The sequence below is a fragment of the Bufo gargarizans genome, chromosome 2 (assembly GCF_014858855.1).
Source record: "Bufo gargarizans isolate SCDJY-AF-19 chromosome 2, ASM1485885v1, whole genome shotgun sequence".
NCBI lineage: Eukaryota > Metazoa > Chordata > Amphibia > Anura > Bufonidae > Bufo > Bufo gargarizans.
The window spans coordinates 181,636,443-181,655,166 of NC_058081.1; the positions used below are offsets into that span (position 1 = coordinate 181,636,443).

Sequence of the window (18,724 nt, forward strand, 5' to 3'; positions counted from 1 at the left end):
TTCCTGCAAATGTATGGCGTCTCCTGGGACCTCTGGAGGCATCATTTGTGATGTGAACTAGTCAAGACTCGCATCTTGAAAGCAGGAAAACCAATTTTTACATTTCTCTGTACAAAAAACAACAAGAAAACCATGGACATGACAGTTCAAAGCCACTGTGGTCCCATCTGACCAATGCATTACACGGCACCAAGGCCTACATTTAAGTCACAAATGATCTGCATAACATTTTTACATAAAAATGTCCAAATACTTTGAGCAAGTGCTGAGAAAAGTGGGCACGGTTTAGGTCGGCTGTACCAAGCATTCATGTTTATGGGGGGAGTTAAGAGGAATTGCTGCAGGCCATACAAACATTTGGTTTACAGCTATTCAAGGTACATGGGCATCTTAAAGGGACTGCCCTACTACATACAGATTTTTAAATACCCAACCACTACTCAGCAGGACCTGTCCCAGATGCTTGGTTTCAGATCTATTGCTGCTTAAAAGAGGTTGACCAACTTCATATAGCTTTTTAAACCCCACCCAGAGGGACATGTTGATAGAAGCATACTTACCTGCTCCCTGATGCTCAGTCCCCGCTCCACAGGTTCCTTACACCGCTTCAGACCCCACATGTAAACTTCTACAGAGGCTCAAGTCCGCTGCTGCAGCCAATGGCTGACCAAAGTTCAGTGAGCTGTCTCTAAGCAGCAAGTCACTGCTTGGTCACGTGCCACTTGGGGACATCTCATCGCTGCGGCCAGTTATTGGCTGCAGCGGTGCATGTTAACCATTCCATGCGGGATCTGAAGTGTAGTCAAGACATTGAGGCCAGAACTGTACATCAGGGAGCAGGTAAGTATGCTTCTCTCAACATGTCCCGCTGAATGGGGTTCAAAAAGCTATATGAAGTTGGACATAACCTTTGAGCTGCTGCCTGAACCTATGTTTGCAGTTTATCTCCCCTGAGAACAAAAGGATCAGGCATGTTGACATCCAACAGCCTGATCCTTCCAAGCCCTGACATTGGGGGGGGGGGGGGAGTGGGGGTGTTGGGCCAACATACATCTAATGGATATAGCCATCTTTAGTTATATCTGCTTGTTTCGCCTTAGACCTCTCCAAGACTGACCACAAATGGCAGCCACAGGTCCACTTTATGAAGCAGATCATAAACATTAATTCATGATTTATTGCTTTACAAGCTGCTATGAATCTGCCAAGTCATTTTAGCCATAGCCCAGGAATGCATGGAAAGAAGATGAGATCCAGGAATACTGAAGGAAGAAGGAACGTCTATGGGAACAAGACAAAACAATGAGCTTGGGCATCAAAGGCAAATTATCAGCTGTAAAACAGGAAACCCCGAGAGGAAAACAGCTATACGCCTGAGAGGAAGCAGGAAAACGGCAGGAACACGGGGAGCAGCCTCCTCTTCTGCACACCCACAATGTGTGCACATTCTGAGCTGCTGCTTCAGGCTCTTTCTATGGGCTGGTTTCATGAAATATTCATATTACTATGACTATCATAGGCAGAGAAAATGCATATTAATGCAGAAAATAAAGCCTCTCAATGTAAAGTACAGCACTACACAATATGCTGGTGATACATATATCCTACAATGTTATAGGACTGAGTTGGCCTGATCTCAAGAATTTCAACCTGACAGATCAGCTTCCTCTACAATCTGGCTGTGAATGTAGCGGTGTCCTAAAATTTCACATAGTCCGCACTCACGTGACTCTCTCCTCACATGATTCTGATTCTAGACCCGGAATAAGCAATACAAAAAATGACTGCTATTCCTGTAAACGGAATCTGTCAGTCACTCTGAAAGGGGTTGTCCCACGAAAAATGTTCTGCAGTTTTCAACCCAGCACCTGGATCTGGATACCTTTGTAATTGCATGTAATTAAAATGTAGCATACCCAATGACTAATAAATAGGTGTTGGGCAGCACTGCAGACAAACAGAAACACGGAGTGAAAGCGGCCGGGGAAGCGATCCAACATCCTAATCAGATACAAAAAAGAAAATCCACGGCACTTCCAAAAAATAAAGTGTGTTTATTACACCAGGTGCGACGTTTCGGTCCTCTCAATGGAACCTTTTTCAACCCAATGACTAGTTATTCAATAAAATGTATCTGTATAGCACCACCTGCTGTGTTTTTTTTTTTCTTATTTCTTTGTCCAGTTCAGGCTACTTTCACACTAGCGTTCGATCGGATCCGTTCAGAACGGATCCGATCATAATAATGCAGACGGAGGCTCCATTCAGAACCGATCCGTCTGCATTATATTAGCATATAAAAGCTAAGTGTGAAAATAGCCTCGGACGGATCCGTCCAGACTTTCAATGTAAAGTCAATGGGGGACGGATCCGCTTGAAGATTGAGCCATATTGTGGCATCTTCAAACGGATCCGTCCCCATTGACTTACATTGTAAGTCTGGACGGATTCGCACGCCTCCGCACGGCCAGGCGGACACCCGAACGCTGCAAGCAGCGTTCAGCTGTCCGCCTGTCCGTGCGGAGGCGAGCGGAGCGGAGGCTGAACGCCGCCAGACTGATGCAGTCTGAGCGGATCCGCATCCATTCAGACTGCATCAGGGCTGGACGGAAGCGTTCGGGTCCGCTCGTGAGCCCCTTTAAACGGAGCTCACGAGCGGACCGACGAACGCTAGTGTGAAAGTAGCCTTACTGAGGTGGCCGCACATGCTCAGTTTCATCCTTCACCTGCCTCCTGAGCTGTGATAGGCAGAGCATGGACACGCCCCCCTGAGCTGCTGCAGAAAAGACACTCCCCTTGAGCTGTCAGCTTAAAGAGGGCCTGTCACCAAAAATGCAATGCAATCTGACAGCACCATGGTGTAGAGCAGGAGAAGCTCAGCAGATTGATATATAGATTTTTTGGGGAAAAAGATTCAATAAAACTTGTAATTTATACATTTATATCAGTTTTTTCTACCTCCTGTGAACAACTATCAGTACAGCTATCTCTCTAGGCACACAATGCTGTCAATCACTGATAACACCTCCCTCCTGTACCGATAGCTCTTCACAGGAAGTAGAAAAGCAGAGATATAAATGTATAAATTACAGATTTTACTGAATGTTTTCCTACAAAACTGTATCTCAATCTGCTCAGCTCCTCCTGCTCTATAAAAGGGTGCTTTCAGGTTGCATTGCATTTTTTGGTGACAGATCCTCTTTAATATAAAGTTAGCAGAGCAATGAATGAGATCTCTGGCTACATGTGAGGTACAGGGCTGGTTCTGACTTTGTTAGATTATTAAAGGGTTATCCAATGACAATCAGTCGTTCACACTGATTGACCCGACGACTGAAATACTTCTTCTGACGTGCTGCAAGATCTGCATGTTTACTGCTCCCAAACACAATCTCTACTCTAGATCTGTGTGACGGGTATGGCCAAGTAGGCTCCTTCACAGCCATTCTCAACTTGGTACCAGTTGTGTCCTATAACACCCAAAATACCCTATCAAGCCTTATGACATTAAAGGGGTTTTCTGGGAGTTCAATGTCTGTCATTGACGGGTTGGGTTGGACAAGGTGAAAAAAATGAACCATCATTACTCACTTTACCGATCCCCTGCCGCTGCTCCAGTGATTGGCTGAATGAAGCAATCAATCCGATTACTGAGCCAGTACTGACCAGAAAGTGGAGAACAGTGGGGACCGGACCAGCGTTGGGGGGTCAGTAAGGTGGGTAATGATGGAATGCTTTTATTTTAACTCTCTTCAACCCTGTTTTATATGTATGCACCTCCTGAAGGTTAGCTGTACTGTATGTGGCCAGGAGACGTAACACCGTTATCTCCCCACTGACCTCTCCTGCCTTTCATCCAAGGTTACAAAACAGCACAGGCAGAGGACAACCCCGGAGCGAGTCCTCTGCAGGAAATCTGCTGGTCACAAGTGTTGTCAGACATCTGGGGCTGCTTGTCGATGACGAAGAGTGAGCTGGCATGGCAGGCATGTGATGAGTAATGAAACATACAGGTCTTTATAGGCTCCTTGGGCACAGAAAAAAGTATTAATTAATGACCCGAGGCTTTTAGGAAAACACACCTGATATTTGCTGTATTAATGCCGCAGAGCCCCGGTCTACAGGAGGCATTTTACAGAAAAGCCATAAGACAAGGTGTCGCATCTTCAGTGTTATCCCATGAAAAGAGATACAATATTTACAAAAATGTGAGGGGTGTACTCACTGTTGTGAGAAACTCTATATGTTTTTCATTTGAGGCTACTTTCACACTAGCGTTCGGGGCTCCGCTTGTGAGTTCCGTTTGAAGGCTCTCACAAGCGGCCCCGAACGGATCCGTACAGCCCCAATGCATTCTGAGTGGATGCGGATCCGCTCAGAATGCATCAGTTTGGCACAGTTTGGCCTCCGCTCCGCTCAGCAGGCGGACACCTGAACGCTGCTTGCAGCGTTTTCGTGTCCGCCTGGCCGTGCGGAGCCAAACGGATCCGTCCAGACTTACAATGCAAGTCAATGGGGACGGATCCGTTTGACGTTGACACAATATGGTGCAATTTCAAACGGATCCGTCCCCCATTGACTTTCAATGCAAAGTCAGGAGTCCCCATCAGATCGGAGTTTTCTCCGATCCGATGGTATATTTTAACTTGAAGCGTCCCCATCACCATGGGAACGCCTCTATGTTAGAATATACCATCGGATTTGAGTTACATCGTAAACCTCAGATCCGACAGTATATTCTAACACAGAGGCGTTCCCATGGTGATGGGGACGCTTCATGTTAGAATATACTGAGAACTGTGTACAGACCCCCCCCCTCCTCCTGTAATTAACTTATTGGTGGCCAGTGCGGGCCCCCCTCCCTCCCCAGTATTAAATATTACCAGTGCGGCGGCCTCCCCCTCCCTCCCTCCCCAGTATTAAATATGACCAGTGCGGCCTCCCCATCCCTCCCCAGTATTAAATATTACCAGTGCGGCGGCCTCCCCCTCCCTCCCTCCCCAGTATTAAATATGACCAGTGCGGCCTCCCCCTCCCTCCCTCCCCAGTATTAAATATGACCAGTGCGGCCCCCTCCCTCTATATTTATTGGTGGCCGGGCCAGTGCGGATTCCAAGTATTGTGAGCAGTGCGGCCTCCCCTCTCCCCCCCTAATTAAAATCACCCCCCCCCATCATTGGTGGCAGCGGAGAGTACCGATCGGAGTCCCAGTTTAAATCGCTGGGGCTCCGATCGGTTACCATGGCAACCAAGACGCTATTGCAGTCTTGGCTGCCATGGTTACTTAGCAATAAATACAAGCATTATACTTACCTGAAGAGCTGCGATGTCTGACCGGCCGGGCGCTCCTCCTACTGGTAAGTGACAGGTCTGTGCTATAGGCAATGCGCCGCACAGACCTTTCACTTACCAGTAGGAGGAGCTCCCGGCCGGTCAGACATCGCAGCTCTTCAGGTAAGTATAATGCTTGTATTTATTGCCAAGTAACCATGGCAGCCAAGACTGCAATAGCGTCTTGGTTGCCATGGTAACCGATCGGAGCCCCAGCGATTTAAACTGGGACTCCGATCGGTACTCTCCGCTGCCACCAATGATGGGGGGGGGTGATTTTAATTAGGGGGGGAGAGGGGAGGCCGCACTGCTCACAATACTTGGAATCCGCACTGGCCCGGCCACCAATAAATATAGAGGGAGGGGGCCGCACTGGTCATATTTAATACTGGGGAGGGAGGGAGGGGGAGGCCGCACTGGTCATATTTAATACTGGGGAGGGAGGGGGGGCCGCACTGGCCACCAATAAGTTAAATACAGGAGGGGGGGGGGGGGGGGGTCTGCCCCCTGCTGCCTGGCAGCATCTGCCAGGCAGCAGGGGGCAGTCGTGTACACAGTTCTCAGTATATTCTAACATGAAGCGTCCCCATCACCATGGGAACGCTTCTGTGTTTAGAATATACTGTCGGATCTGAGTTTTCCGAAGTGAAAAATCAGATCTGAAATAAACAGTTATGCAAACGGATCCGTTCTGAACGGATGCAAGCGTTTGCATTATAGGAGCGGATCCGTCTGTGCAGACACCAGACGGATCCGCTCCTAACGCAAGTGTGAAAGTAGCCTTATATGATTTTCGGGCGGATTATGAGGAACGACCTCTGACGATCTGCCCGTCTAGGGTACTTTCACACTAGCGTTTTTCTTTTCCGGCACCGAGTTCCGTCTTAGGGGCTCTATACCGGAAAAGAACTGATCAGTTTCATCCCCATGCATTCTAAATGGAGAGAAATCCGTTCAGGATGCATCAGGATGTCTTCAGTTCAGTCACCGAACTGCGTTTTGGACGGAGGAAATACCGCAGCATGCTGCGGTATTCTCTCCGTCCAAAATTCTGGATCAGTTGTCGGAATGCCGGATTCGGCATTCATTTACATTGAAATGTATTAGTGCCGTATCCGGCATTAGCGCAGACCGGTAGAAATGTGAAAAATATAGAAACGGATCAGTTTGTCCATATGACAAATGGATAGACGGATCCGTTCCTGCAATGCATTTGTGAGATGGATCCGCATCCTGATCAGTCTACAAATGCTGTCCGTTTGCATGCAGATTGCGTGATCCGGCAGGCAGTACCAGCGACGCAAGTGTGAAAGTAGCCTAAATGTGCTGCCGATCACCCGATGAACGAGTGAAACGCTCATTTATCGGGTGATCCGGTCACTGGTGGCAATGGAGATCTCTCGTTCTCATACTGTGAAGGAGGTCGCTGCATGGAAATGCAGAGATCTCCTTCACTGAACGAGCAGTGCGGTGTAAACCACCTGTAGGCCTCATGCACTCGATTGCATCAGTTTTGCGGTCCGCAAATCGCAGCCCCGCAATACACGGATACCGGCCGAGTGCATGCTGGCATTTTATTTAACTTCTATAGAAATGCCCTATCCTTTTCCGCAGAATGCACAAGAACAGGACATCTAGTCTTTTTGCAAGGAGGGGGGGGGGGGGGGTGGAACAGACATACGGATGCGGCCAGCTAGTAAGAAACGTTCAGAGAGCTTGTGTACAAGAGGTGGAATCAAGACGTAGATGAAGTCAAGAAAGTGGAGCACTGTCACCAACAGGGGTCTCCCTCCTACATGTCAGCCGCTATTTACTGTACGAGCTGCGGCACGCAAAACATGGAATGTCAGTACGTGTTATTGGAGGTCTCCTATAGCATGTCAGAAACATACCAATCTCATAGATATGCACATCACCGAGGGGCTGTCCTAACACCAACACTCCGAGTTGGCCTACTTTTACGTCTGCATTTTTGCTGGATCCGGCATGGATCAGCAAAAACGCTTCTGTTATGAACGGTTCCGGTTGTATTATCTCTAAAAAAAAACATTGTAAGCCCATGCGCACCGGATCCGTTTTCTATTGTGTTCGAGAAAACGGATCCGGCACCATTGACTTACATTGTGTTTCATGCCAGATCTGTCTTGCGCCGCATCCCATGGCGGACAGAAAAACGCTGCATACTTGTGTTTTAAGTTCTGTGTCCAAAGTTCGGGTTCGGGTTATTGAAAAATCCCTTTATGGATTCCGCTACCACGGACCATAACGGAATTTGGAATCCATAACGGGATTCTTCGATAACCTGAACCCGAACTTTGAACGCAGAACATAAAACACAAGTTCTCTAAACACGATCCTCCATCCCTGTGCCGGCATCAGCCTCATGGAAAGAACGGCGCAGGCTCCAGCTTTACTTTCCATGAGGCGGTATATTCTGTCTTGGATTTTGTATGACTGGGACTTTACTACCGCACGGTGTTGGATTGGGGCAGATTTATCTCTGATAACCAGGCGTGCTGCTGGAGGCTGCATTTGATTTAGACCTCACGCACACGACAGTTGTTTGTTTCCGCGTCCGTTCCACCGATTTTAGCGTTTCTGATGCGGACCCATTCATTTCTATAGAGCCGTTGAAAATGCAGATAGTCCACCGTTTGTTATGCGCGTCCGTGGTCCCAGTCCATCAAAAAAATATAACCTGTCCTATTCTTGTCCGTGAAAAACGGTTCGCGGACCCATTCAAGTCAATGGGACCGCCAAAAATGCGGATGCACAACCGTCTGTCATCCGTGTCCGCGTCAGTTTTTGTAGAATCAGTATCTTGGGTGGGGATATTAAAATTACACTTTTTTTTACCTTCCTTTTTTTGGGGGGGGCGGTCCGTCCCAAAAAAACAGAAGATACACGAAAACACAACGGAAAAAAAATGGCAACGGAACAACAGATCCCCGGATCCCCAATTTGCGGAACGGAAAACAACAACGGTCGTGTGCATGAGGCCTTATGATGAAGTATAGTGTAGGATCGGGCAGTCCGTGTGCCTGAACTGAAGTCTACGCCAGCCCATGGCCTTCTTCCATGACAGAAAGCTGGTGTAGAAGACGATAAATGTGGCGGGGCCTCCAGCCCGGCGCCTCCACACTACACGCCCTTTTCAGGAAATGGGCTTCAACATCATACAGTTCCATGTAAGTAACATAGCCCCCCTCCCATCTAGGGTTGGACGATATCAAAAATATTCAGACGATAACGATATTAAAAAATGTATCGCGATAACGATATATATCGCGATAAATACCCGTTTTAAAGAAAAAAACAGAAGGAGACGTTACGCTGTATGGGGGCAGCCACAAGGAGACGTTACGCTGTATGGGGGCAGCCACAAGGAGACGTTACGCTGTATGGGGGCAGCCACAAGGAGACGTTACGCTGTATGGGGGCAGCCACAAGGAGACGTTACGCTGTATGGGGGCAGCCACAAGGAGACGTTACGCTGTATGGGGGCAGCCACAAGGAGACGTTACGCTGTATGGGGGCAGCCACAAGGAGACGTTACGCTGTATGGGGGCAGCCACAAGGAGACGTTACGCTGTATGGGGGCAGCCACAAGGAGACGTTACGCTGTATGGGGGCAGCCACAAGGAGACGTTACGCTGTATGGGGGCAGCCACAAGGAGACGTTACGCTGTATGGGGGCAGCCACAAGGAGACGTTACGCTGTATGGGGGCAGCCACAAGGAGACGTTACGCTGTATGGGGGCAGCCACAAGGAGACGTTACGCTGTATGGGGGCAGCCACAAGGAGACGTTACGCTGTATGGGGGCAGCCACAAGGAGACGTTACGCTGTATGGGGGCAGCCACAAGGAGACGTTACGCTGCATGGGGGCAGCCACAAGGAGACGTTGCGCTGCATGGGGGCAGCCACAAGGAGACGTTATACTGTATGGGGGCCACAAGGAGATATACTGTATGGGGGCCACAAGGAGATATACTGTATGGGGGCCACAAGGAGAGGTTATACTGTACGAGGGGCCACAAGGAGAGGTTATACTGTATGGGAGGCCACAAGGAGAGGTTATACTGTATGGGAGGCCACAAGGAGAGGTTATACTGTTTGGGCGGGCCACAGGGAGACGTGACGTTATACTGTATGGGGGGCCACAAGGAGACGTTATAATGGACTATGGGGCAGCAGACAGCAGGAGACATTATACTGTATGGGTAGCCACACACACAAGGAGACGTTATACTGTATGGGGGCCACAAGGAGACGTTATACTGTATGGGGGCCACAAGGAGACGTTATACTGTACGAGGGGCCACAAGGAGACGTTATACTGTATGGGAGGCCACAAGGAGAGGTTATACTGTATGGGAGGCCACAAGGAGAGGTTATACTGTTTGGGCGGGCCACAAGGAGACGTGACGTTATACTGTATGGGGGGCCACAAGGAGACGTTATAATGGACTATGGGGCAGCAGACAGCAGGAGACATTATACTGTATGGGTAGCCACACACACAAGGAGACGTTATACTGTATGGGGGCCACAAGGAGACGTTATACTGTATGGGGGCCACAAGGAGACGTTATACTGTATGGGGGCCACAAGGAGCGCAGCCGCAAGAAGACATTACATACAGTATGGGGGCAGCTGTGCCTGCAGCAGCCACAAAAGTAGACATTACATACAGTATGGGGCTTATGGGGGGCTTGTCTTATGGATACCTGTATGACTGTGACTTGTCACCTGCCTGCCAGGCTGCCACCACCATAATTCCTTCTTGTTCATCATGTCGTGGGGGAGGTACAGGAGGGACTCATGATGGCTCACTGCGGAGCATGCAGCTAGTGGCAGGCACAAAGGACTGAGTGGGCCAAGACATATAACTGGGGTAATGATAATCTGATAAAGATAGGCTGAGTGGACAGTGACATTACACCTTTTAATAGCTGCCCGTCCGGCAGCTGTGATATATAGGGTCTCTTCTCTCCGCAGGGGGTGGGGGTCGGTCGGAGTGTGGGTTTTTCTCTGACTGACTTTCCCGCCACTCGCTGCTGTAGTATGTACTGCCCTGCTCTAGTCTCAGCCTGGGGGCGTCACCTGATTCCGACGTTAGACGTCGGTCGGTGGGCGGAGACAGCAGGAGGAGCCGCTGGTAGATATAGATAATGATGGGGGAGGGCAGCGGCGCCGTGGAATCAGTTTTTAAAGCTATGATGTCACGAAATATACCGCGGTATTAAGGAAACGGCGATATCGCCGTTTTTTTAATACCGCGGTATATCGAAAAACCGGTATATCGCCCAACCCTACTACCATCAGCATAGGGTTAAAGGGGTCCACTACAACACCAGGGACCCTTGCTATAGTCTGCTGTCAAGCAAGGCTACTTACCCTACCGGGCGCCGCTGCAGCAGTCTCCTTCCACAGCTTCAAAGCGGTGCGCCAAAAGGTCCCGCAGCCCGCCCAATCCTTACAGCAAGGAGCTTTGTTACTGGTTATTTCAGGCACAGGTAGCATCGCTGCGCAGCCGTTCACAGCGTGCCCTGCGCTGATGAATAGCATGGAAAAGTCTAAGGTGTATTAGTACACCTTAGTCATTCTTCAGAGAGTAAAATGTCCTGTACTATGAAAGCACCCGTTTTTTGCGGATCCACAATTTGCGGCCGTGTGCAGGAGCCCTAAAGCAGGAGCCCTGCTAGGGGCATTAAAAAATTCTTTACACCAGTTTACATGAGCGTATTCCGCCAGAGGTCCACGCTTCATGTGGGAGCAGCGTTTCCCAGACCGAACACTGCTCCTCTGAAGTGAGCTCGCAGCGTCAGAATGATTTATGATGCTGTGGATTCTCTCTCACCAGAAAGGCAGCGCGTCTCCCAGATCGAACAGGTCTGTGTTACACCGTCCGTAGAGAGTATGCGCACTGTGCCGATATTTCCAGCATGAAAACTGCCCTCCGCGGAGGATGCTGTAACCGGCTGCACGTCAGAGGTTTGTGGGGGTTTTCAGAGTAGATTTCACCCTTTGCAATGCACAAATCCACAACTAAATCTGCAATTTTATAGAAGAAAGCGAACTAAAATCTGCATAAACTAGAGAGCATACGCTGACTGCATTACTAATTGTGGACGGTTGGGACCCTATTGGAGCACCACAGAGCGCCATATAACCTTTCCTATACTGTCCGGCCTACATCGGGAGAACACCGCACTATGGCTACATGTAGCATCATGTCCGGATGTCTTCCCACTGTACACTGAGCTTCTCACAAATCAACCTCTGCTCGTCCTGGGAACACGCACAGAATCTGCATCGTGTGCACGGAGCCTGAAACTGGTCCCAGTCCTGGGAGTGTGACAGTGGTATGTGGGGACCAGCAACTTATTATACTGGTACCAGTCCTGGGAGTGCGACAGTGGTATGTGGGGACCAGCAACTTATTATACTGGTACCAGTTCTGGGAGTGTGACAGTGGTATGTGGGGACCAGTGCCTTATTATACTGGTCCCAGTCCTGGGAGTGTGACAGTGGTATGTGGGGACCAGCGCCTTGTTATACTGGTACCAGTTCTGGGAGTGTGACAGTGGTATGTGGGGACCAGTGCCTTGTTATACTGGTACCAGTTCTGGGAGTGTGACAGTAGTATGTGGGGACCAGCACCTTACTATACTGGTCCCAGTTCTGGGAGTGTGACAGTGGTATGTGGGGACCAGTGCCTTATTATACTGGTACCAGTTCTGGGAGTGTGACAGTAGTATGCGGGGACCAGCGCCTTATTATACTGGTACCAGTTCTGGGAGTGTGACAGTAGTATGCGGGGACAAGCGCCTTATTATACTGGTACCAGTTCTGGGAGTGTGACAGTGGTATGTGGGGACCAGCACCTTATTATACTGGTACCAGTTTTGGGAATGTGACAGTAGTATGTGGGGACCAGTACCTTATTATACTGGTCCCAGTTCTGGGAGTGTGACAGTAGTATGTGGGGACCAGTACGTTGTTATACTAGTCCCAGTTCTGGGAATGTGACAGTAGTATGTGGGGACCAGTGCCTTATTATACTGGTACCAGTTCTGGGAGAGAGACAGTGGTATGTGGGGAACACAGCCTTATTATACTGGTCCCAGTTCTGGGAGTGTGACAGTAGTATGTGGGGACCAGAGCCTTACTATACTGGTCCCAGTTGTGGGAGTGTGACAGTGGAATGTGGGGACCACAGCCTTATTATACTGATCGCAGTTGTGGGAGTTGTCTACCACTAGCCATCAGTCGCCCCCGCACGCCCGTGCAGTATCAGGCCGGGTATGGACTGCACTAATAACACTGCTCTATGGTATCCCTAAGGAGAAGCCGCCCGCCTCCCTGCAGCACTCACTCGGCATCCTGGACGTCAGGCTCCTCAGCAGACATGTCTGCAGGTCCGTCCCCATGTATCATGTCATCGGTAGCGGGCCCGTCACACTCCACCGCAAGGAGTGGCCCGGACGGCTCCTTCACGGACACCTCTGTAGACACGGCCTCCCGGAGAGTAGAGGTAGTTCCTATCCTGTACAAGGACCTTGATGACGTCACGGCCACATGACCGTGATGTCAGTGTACCACGTGAAACAGGGCGGTCTGGATAGTTTATTTTGTAATATATGTATGCATGGAGGCTGTGTGTATGGAGGCTGTGCTGTACAGTGTGATGTGTGTGTATGGAGGCTGTGCTGTACAGTGTGATGTGTGTGTATGGAGGCTGTGCTGTACAGTGTGATGTGTGTGTATGGAGGCTGTGCTGTGCAATGTGATGTGTGTGTATGGGGGCTGTGCTGTACAGTGTGATGTGTGTGTATGGAGGCTGTGCTGTACAGTGTGATGTGTGTGTATGGAGGCTGTGCTGTACAGTGTGATGTGTGTGTATGGAGGCTGTGCTGTACAGTGTGATGTGTGTGTATGGAGGCTGTGCTGTGCAATGTGATGTGTGTGTATGGGGGCTGTGCTGTACAGTGTGATGTGTGTGTATGGAGGCTGTGCTGTGCAATGTGATGTGTGTGTATGGGGGCTGTGCTGTGCAATGTGATGTGTCTGTATGGAGGCTGTGCTGTACAATGTGATGTGTGTGTATGGAGGCTGTGCTGTACAATGTGATGTGTGTGCATGGAGGCTGTGCTGTACAGTGTGATGTGTGTGTATGGAGGCTGTGCTGTACAGTGTGATGTGTGTGTATGGAGGCTGTGCTGTACAATGTGATGTGTGTGTATGGGGGCTGTGCTGTACAATGTGATCTGTGTATGGGGGCTGTGCTGTACAGTGTGATGTGTGTATGGAGGCTGTGCTGTACAGTGTGATGTGTGTGTATGGAGGCTGTGCTGTACAGTGTGATGTGTGTGTATGGAGGCTGTGCTGTACAATGTGATGTGTGTGTATGGAGGCTGTGCTGTACAATGTGATGTGTGTGTATGGAGGCTGTGCTGTACAATGTGATGTGTGTATGGAGGCTGTGCTGTGCAATGTGATGTGTGTGTATGGGGGCTGTGCTGTGCAATGTGATGTGTCTGTATGGAGGCTGTGCTGTACAATGTGATGTGTGTGTATGGAGGCTGTGCTGTACAATGTGATGTGTGTGTATGGAGGCTGTGCTGTGCAATGTGATGTGTGTGTATGGAGGCTGTGCTGTGCAATGTGATGTGTGTGTATGGGGGCTGTGCTGTACAGTGTGATGTGTGTGTATGGAGGCTGTGCTGTACAGTGTGATGTGTGTGTATGGAGACTGTGCTGTACAGTGTGATGTGTGTGTATGGAGGCTGTGCTGTACAGTGTGATGTGTGTGTATGGAGGCTGTGCTGTGCAATGTGATGTGTGTGTATGGGGGCTGTGCTGTACAGTGTGATGTGTGTGTATGGAGGCTGTGCTGTGCAATGTGATGTGTGTGTATGGGGGCTGTGCTGTGCAATGTGATGTGTCTGTATGGAGGCTGTGCTGTACAATGTGATGTGTGTGTATGGAGGCTGTGCTGTACAATGTGATGTGTGTGCATGGAGGCTGTGCTGTACAGTGTGATGTGTGTGTATGGAGGCTGTGCTGTACAGTGTGATGTGTGTGTATGGAGGCTGTGCTGTACAATGTGATGTGTGTGTATGGGGGCTGTGCTGTACAATGTGATCTGTGTATGGGGGCTGTGCTGTACAGTGTGATGTGTGTATGGAGGCTGTGCTGTACAGTGTGATGTGTGTGTATGGAGGCTGTGCTGTACAGTGTGATGTGTGTGTATGGAGGCTGTGCTGTACAATGTGATGTGTGTGTATGGAGGCTGTGCTGTACAATGTGATGTGTGTGTATGGAGGCTGTGCTGTACAATGTGATGTGTGTATGGAGGCTGTGCTGTGCAATGTGATGTGTGTGTATGGGGGCTGTGCTGTGCAATGTGATGTGTCTGTATGGAGGCTGTGCTGTACAATGTGATGTGTGTGTATGGAGGCTGTGCTGTACAATGTGATGTGTGTGTATGGAGGCTGTGCTGTGCAATGTGATGTGTGTGTATGGAGGCTGTGCTGTACACAATGTGATGTGTGTGTATGGAGGCTGTGCTGTACAGTGTGATGTGTGTGTATGGAGGCTGTGCTGTACAATGTGATGTGTGTGTATGGGGGCTGTGCTGTACAATGTGATGTGTGTGTATGGGGGCTGTGCTGTGCAATGTGATGTGTGTGTATGGGGGCTGTGCTGTACAATGTGATGTGTGTGTATGGAGGCTGTGCTGTACAGTGTGATGTGTGTGTATAGAGGCTGTGCTGTACAATGTGATGTGTGTGTATGGGGGCTGTGCTGTACAGTGTGATGTGTGTATGGAGGCTGTGCTGTACAGTGTGATGTGTGTGTATGGAGGCTGTGCTGTACAGTGTGATGTGTGTGTATGGAGGCTGTGCTGTACAGTGTGATGTGTGTGTATGGAGGCTGTGCTGTACAGTGTGATGTGTGTGTATGGAGGCTGTGCTGTACAGTGTGATGTGTGTGTATGGAGGCTGTGCTGTACAGTGTGATGTGTGTGTATGGAGGCTGTGCTGTACAATGTGATGTGTGTGTATGGGGGTTGTGCTGTACAGTGTGATGTGTGTGTATGGAGGCTGTGCTGTACAATGTGATGTGTGTATGGAGGCTCTGCTGTACAGTGTGATGTGTGTATGGAGGCTGTGCTGTGATGTGTGTGTATGGAGGCTGTGCTGTACAGTGTGATGTGTGTGTATGGAGGCTGTGCTGTGCAATGTGATGTGTGTGTATGGGGGCTGTGCTGTGCAATGTGATGTGTCTGTATGGAGGCTGTGGTGTACAATGTGATGTGTGTGTATAGAGGCTGTGCTGTACAATGTGATGTGTGTGTATGGAGGCTGTGCTGTACAATGTGATGTGTGTGTATGGAGGCTGTGCTGTACAGTGTGATGTGTGTGTATGGAGGCTGTGCTGTACAATGTGATGTGTGTGTATGGGGGCTGTGCTGTACAATGTGATGTGTGTGTATGGAGGCTGTGCTGTACACAATGTGATGTGTGTGTGTATGGAGGCTGTGCTGTACAATGTGATGTGTGTATGGAGACTGTGCTGTACAGTGTGATGTGTGTGTATGGAGGCTGTGCTGTACAATGTGATGTGTGTGTATGGAGGCTGTGCTGTACACAATGTGATGTGTGTGTGTATGGAGGCTGTGCTGTACAATGTGATGTGTGTGTATGGAGGCTGTGCTGTACAGTGTGATGTGTGTGTATGGAGGCTCTGCTGTACAGTGTGATGTGTGTGTATGGAGGCTGTGCTGTACAATGTGATGTGTGTGTGTATGGAGGCTGTGCTGTACAGTGTGATGTGTGTGTATGGAGGCTGTGCTGTACAATGTGATGTGTGTGTATGGAGGCTGTGCTGTACACAATGTGATGTGTGTGTGTATGGAGGCTGTGCTGTACAATGTGATGTGTGTGTATGGAGGCTGTGCTGTACAGTGTGATGTGTGTGTATGGAGGCTCTGCTGTACAGTGTGATGTGTGTGTATGGAGGCTGTGCTGTACAATGTAATGTGTGTGAATGGGGGTTGTGCTGTACAGTGTGATGTGTGTGTATGGAGGCTGTGCTGTACAATGTGATGTGTGTATGGAGGCTGTGCTGTACAGTGTGATGTGTGTGTATGGAGGCTGTGCTGTACAGTGTGTTGTGTGTGTATGGAGGCTGTGCTGTACAGTGTGATGTGTGTGTATGGAGGCTGTGCTGTGCAATGTGATGTGTGTGTATGGGGGCTGTGCTGTGCAATGTGATGTGTCTGTATGGAGGCTGTGCTGTACAATGTGATGTGTGTGTATGGAGGCTGTGCTGTACAATGTGATGTGTGTGTATGGAGGCTGTGCTGTACAATGTGATGTGTGTGTATGGAGGCTGTGCTGTACAGTGTGATGTGTGTTGTATGGAGGCTGTGCTGTACAATGTGATGTGTGTGTATGGGGGCTGTGCTGTACAATGTGATCTGTGTATGGGGGCTGTGCTGTACAGTGTGATGTGTGTATGGAGGCTGTGCTGTACAGTGTGATGTGTGTGTATGGAGGCTGTGCTGTACAGTGTGATGTGTGTGTATGGAGGCTGTGCTGTACAGTGTGATGTGTGTGTATGGAGGCTGTGCTGTACAGTGTGATGTGTGTGTATGGAGGCTGTGCTGTGCAATGTGATGTGTGTGTATGGGGGCTGTGCTGTGCAATGTGATGTGTCTGTATGGAGGCTGTGCTGTACAATGTGATGTGTGTGTATGGAGGCTGTGCTGTACAATGTGATGTGTGTGTATGGAGGCTGTGCTGTACAATGTGATGTGTGTGTATGGAGGCTGTGCTGTACAGTGTGATGTGTGTGTATGGAGGCTGTGCTGTACAATGTGATGTGTGTGTATGGAGGCCGTGCTGTACAGTGTGATCTGTGTATGGGGGCTGTGCTGTACAGTGTGATGTGTGTATGGAGGCTGTGCTGCACAGTGTGATGTGTGTATGGGGGCTGTGCTGTACAGTGTGATGTGTGTGTATGGAGGCTCTGCTGTACAGTGTGATGTGTGTATAGAGGCTCTGCTGTACAATGTGATGTGTATGGAGGCTGTTCTGTACAGTGTGATGTGTGTGTGTATGGAGGCTGTGCTGTACAATGTGATGTGTGTGTATGGAGGCTGTGCTGTACAGTGTGATGTGTGTGTATGGAGGCTGTGCTGTACAGTGTGATGTGTGTGTATGGAGGCTGTGCTGTGGCAATGTGATGTGTGTGTATGGGGGCTGTGCTGTGCATGTGATGTGTCTGTATGGAGGCTGTGGTGTACAATGTGATGTGTGGTGTATGGAGGCTGTGCTGTACAATGTGATGTGTGTGTATGGAGGCTGTGCTGTACAATGTGATGTGTGTGTATGGAGGCTGTGCTGTACAGGTGATGTGTGTGTATGGGCTGTGCTGTACAATGTGATGTGTGTATGGGGGCTGTGCTGTACAATGTGATCTGTGTATGGGGGCTGTGCTGTACAGTGTGATTGTGTGTATGGAGACTGTGCTGTACAGTGTGATGTGTGTGTATGAGGCTGTGCTGTACAATGTGATGTGTTTGTAGGAGGCTGTGCTGTACACAAATGTGATGTGTGTGTGTATGGAGGCTGTGCTGTACAATGTGATGTGTGTGTATGGAGGCTGTTCTGTACAGTGTGATGTGTGTGTATGGAGGCTCTGCTGTACAGTGTGATTGTGTGTATGGAGGCTGTGCTGTACAATGTGATGTGTGTGAATGGGGGTTTGTGCTGTACAGTTGTGATGTGTGTGTATGGAGGCTGTGCTGTACAATGTGATGTGTGTATGGAGGCTCTGCTGTACAGTGTGATGTGTGTATGGAGGCTGTGCTGTACAGTGTGATGTTGTGGTATGGAGGCTGTGCTGTACAGTGTGTTGTGTGTGTATGGAGGCTGTGCTGTACAGTGTGATGTGTGTGTATGGAGGCTGTGCTGTGCAATGTGATGTGTGTGTATGGGGGCTGTGCTGTGCAATGTGATGTGTCTGTATGGAGGCTGTGCTGTACAATGTGATGTGTGTGTATGGAGGCTGTGCTGTACAATGTGATGTGTGTGTATGGAGGCTGTGCTGTACAGTGTGATGTGTGTGTATGGAGGCTGTGCTGTACAATGTGATGTGTGTGTATGGGGGCTGTGCTGTACAATGTGATCTGTGTATGGGGGCTGTGCTGTACAGTGTGATGTGTGTATGGAGGCTGTGCTGTACAGTGTGATGTGTGTGTATGGAGGCTGTGCTGTACAGTGTGATGTGTGTGTATGGAGGCTGTGCTGTACAGTGTGATTTGTGTGTATGGAGGCTGTGCTGTACAGTGTGATGTGTGTGTATGGAGGCTGTGCTG

The 18,724-nt window shown here is 49.4% G+C and overlaps 1 protein-coding gene across 2 annotated transcripts in view; it reads right to left on the minus strand.

Annotated features, from left to right (window-relative positions):
• The window catches only part of BNIP2 (BCL2 interacting protein 2), a 47,310-nt gene extending 34,400 nt beyond the window's left edge, over positions 1-12,910 (minus strand). For both annotated transcript variants that reach the window (XM_044279743.1, XM_044279742.1), the window contains exon 1: positions 12,713-12,910. In XM_044279743.1, the coding sequence (XP_044135678.1) occupies positions 12,713-12,774 (62 nt within the window). In that variant the 5' untranslated portion in view covers positions 12,775-12,910. The remainder of the gene's footprint in view (positions 1-12,712) is intronic.
• Between the last annotated feature and the right edge of the window lie 5,814 nt (positions 12,911-18,724).